Source organism: Pteropus alecto, unplaced genomic scaffold (assembly GCF_000325575.1).
Source record: "Pteropus alecto unplaced genomic scaffold, ASM32557v1 scaffold125, whole genome shotgun sequence".
In the NCBI taxonomy this organism is placed as follows: Eukaryota; Metazoa; Chordata; class Mammalia; order Chiroptera; family Pteropodidae; genus Pteropus; species Pteropus alecto.
The window spans coordinates 5223873-5224376 of record NW_006436888.1 but is presented as its reverse complement, the minus strand read 5'-3'; the positions used below and the strand labels follow the sequence as shown (position 1 = coordinate 5224376).

General features: G+C 69.2%; 1 protein-coding gene across 1 annotated transcript in view; it reads right to left on the bottom strand.

Annotated features, from left to right (window-relative positions):
- SRM (spermidine synthase) overlaps window positions 1–504 on the bottom strand; it is a gene marked incomplete at its 5' end in the record, with an annotated part of 4145 nt that extends 3641 nt beyond the window's left edge. The window contains one exon of the mRNA XM_006914431.3: window positions 320–504. Coding sequence (XP_006914493.2) covers window positions 320–504 — 185 coding nt within the window. The remainder of the gene's footprint in view (window positions 1–319) is intronic.

Here is a 504-nt window from a genome sequence, read left to right as displayed (position 1 = left end):
CCCTGTCGAAAAGGACCTCCCGAAACACGGGCCCCCAGCCCAGGGGACGGGATGCAGGGTGGGGAGGGGACCGAGGAAGCACACGGGCCTAGTTCACGAGAACTTCTGACAGTTCTGCAGGGGGAAGGGCGGGCAGAGACGGCTCGGGGGCGTCAGAGGTAAAGGGCGCAAGACAGGGGTCTGGGAGAAAGAGGGTGCGTTGGGCCGAGATCAGGGCAGAAGTCCCGGCTGGTTCACGTGGGGATGGGCAGCGGATGGTCCGGGCTGCGAGCCGTCGCAGGAGTCCGGGGACGCGCGGCGGGCCAGAGGTGGTACCTACCTGCGGAAGACAAGGATATCCTGGTACCGCGAACGCTGATGGTGTAGCAGCTGCTCCACCTGCAGCGACAGGGCCTGGCCGGGCCACAGGCCGCACGTCTCGCGGAACCAGCCCTCGCAGATGGCAGCAGGGCCAGGGGCGGAGGGACCGTCGGGGCCAGGCTCCCTGGCAGGCGCGGCGCGGGG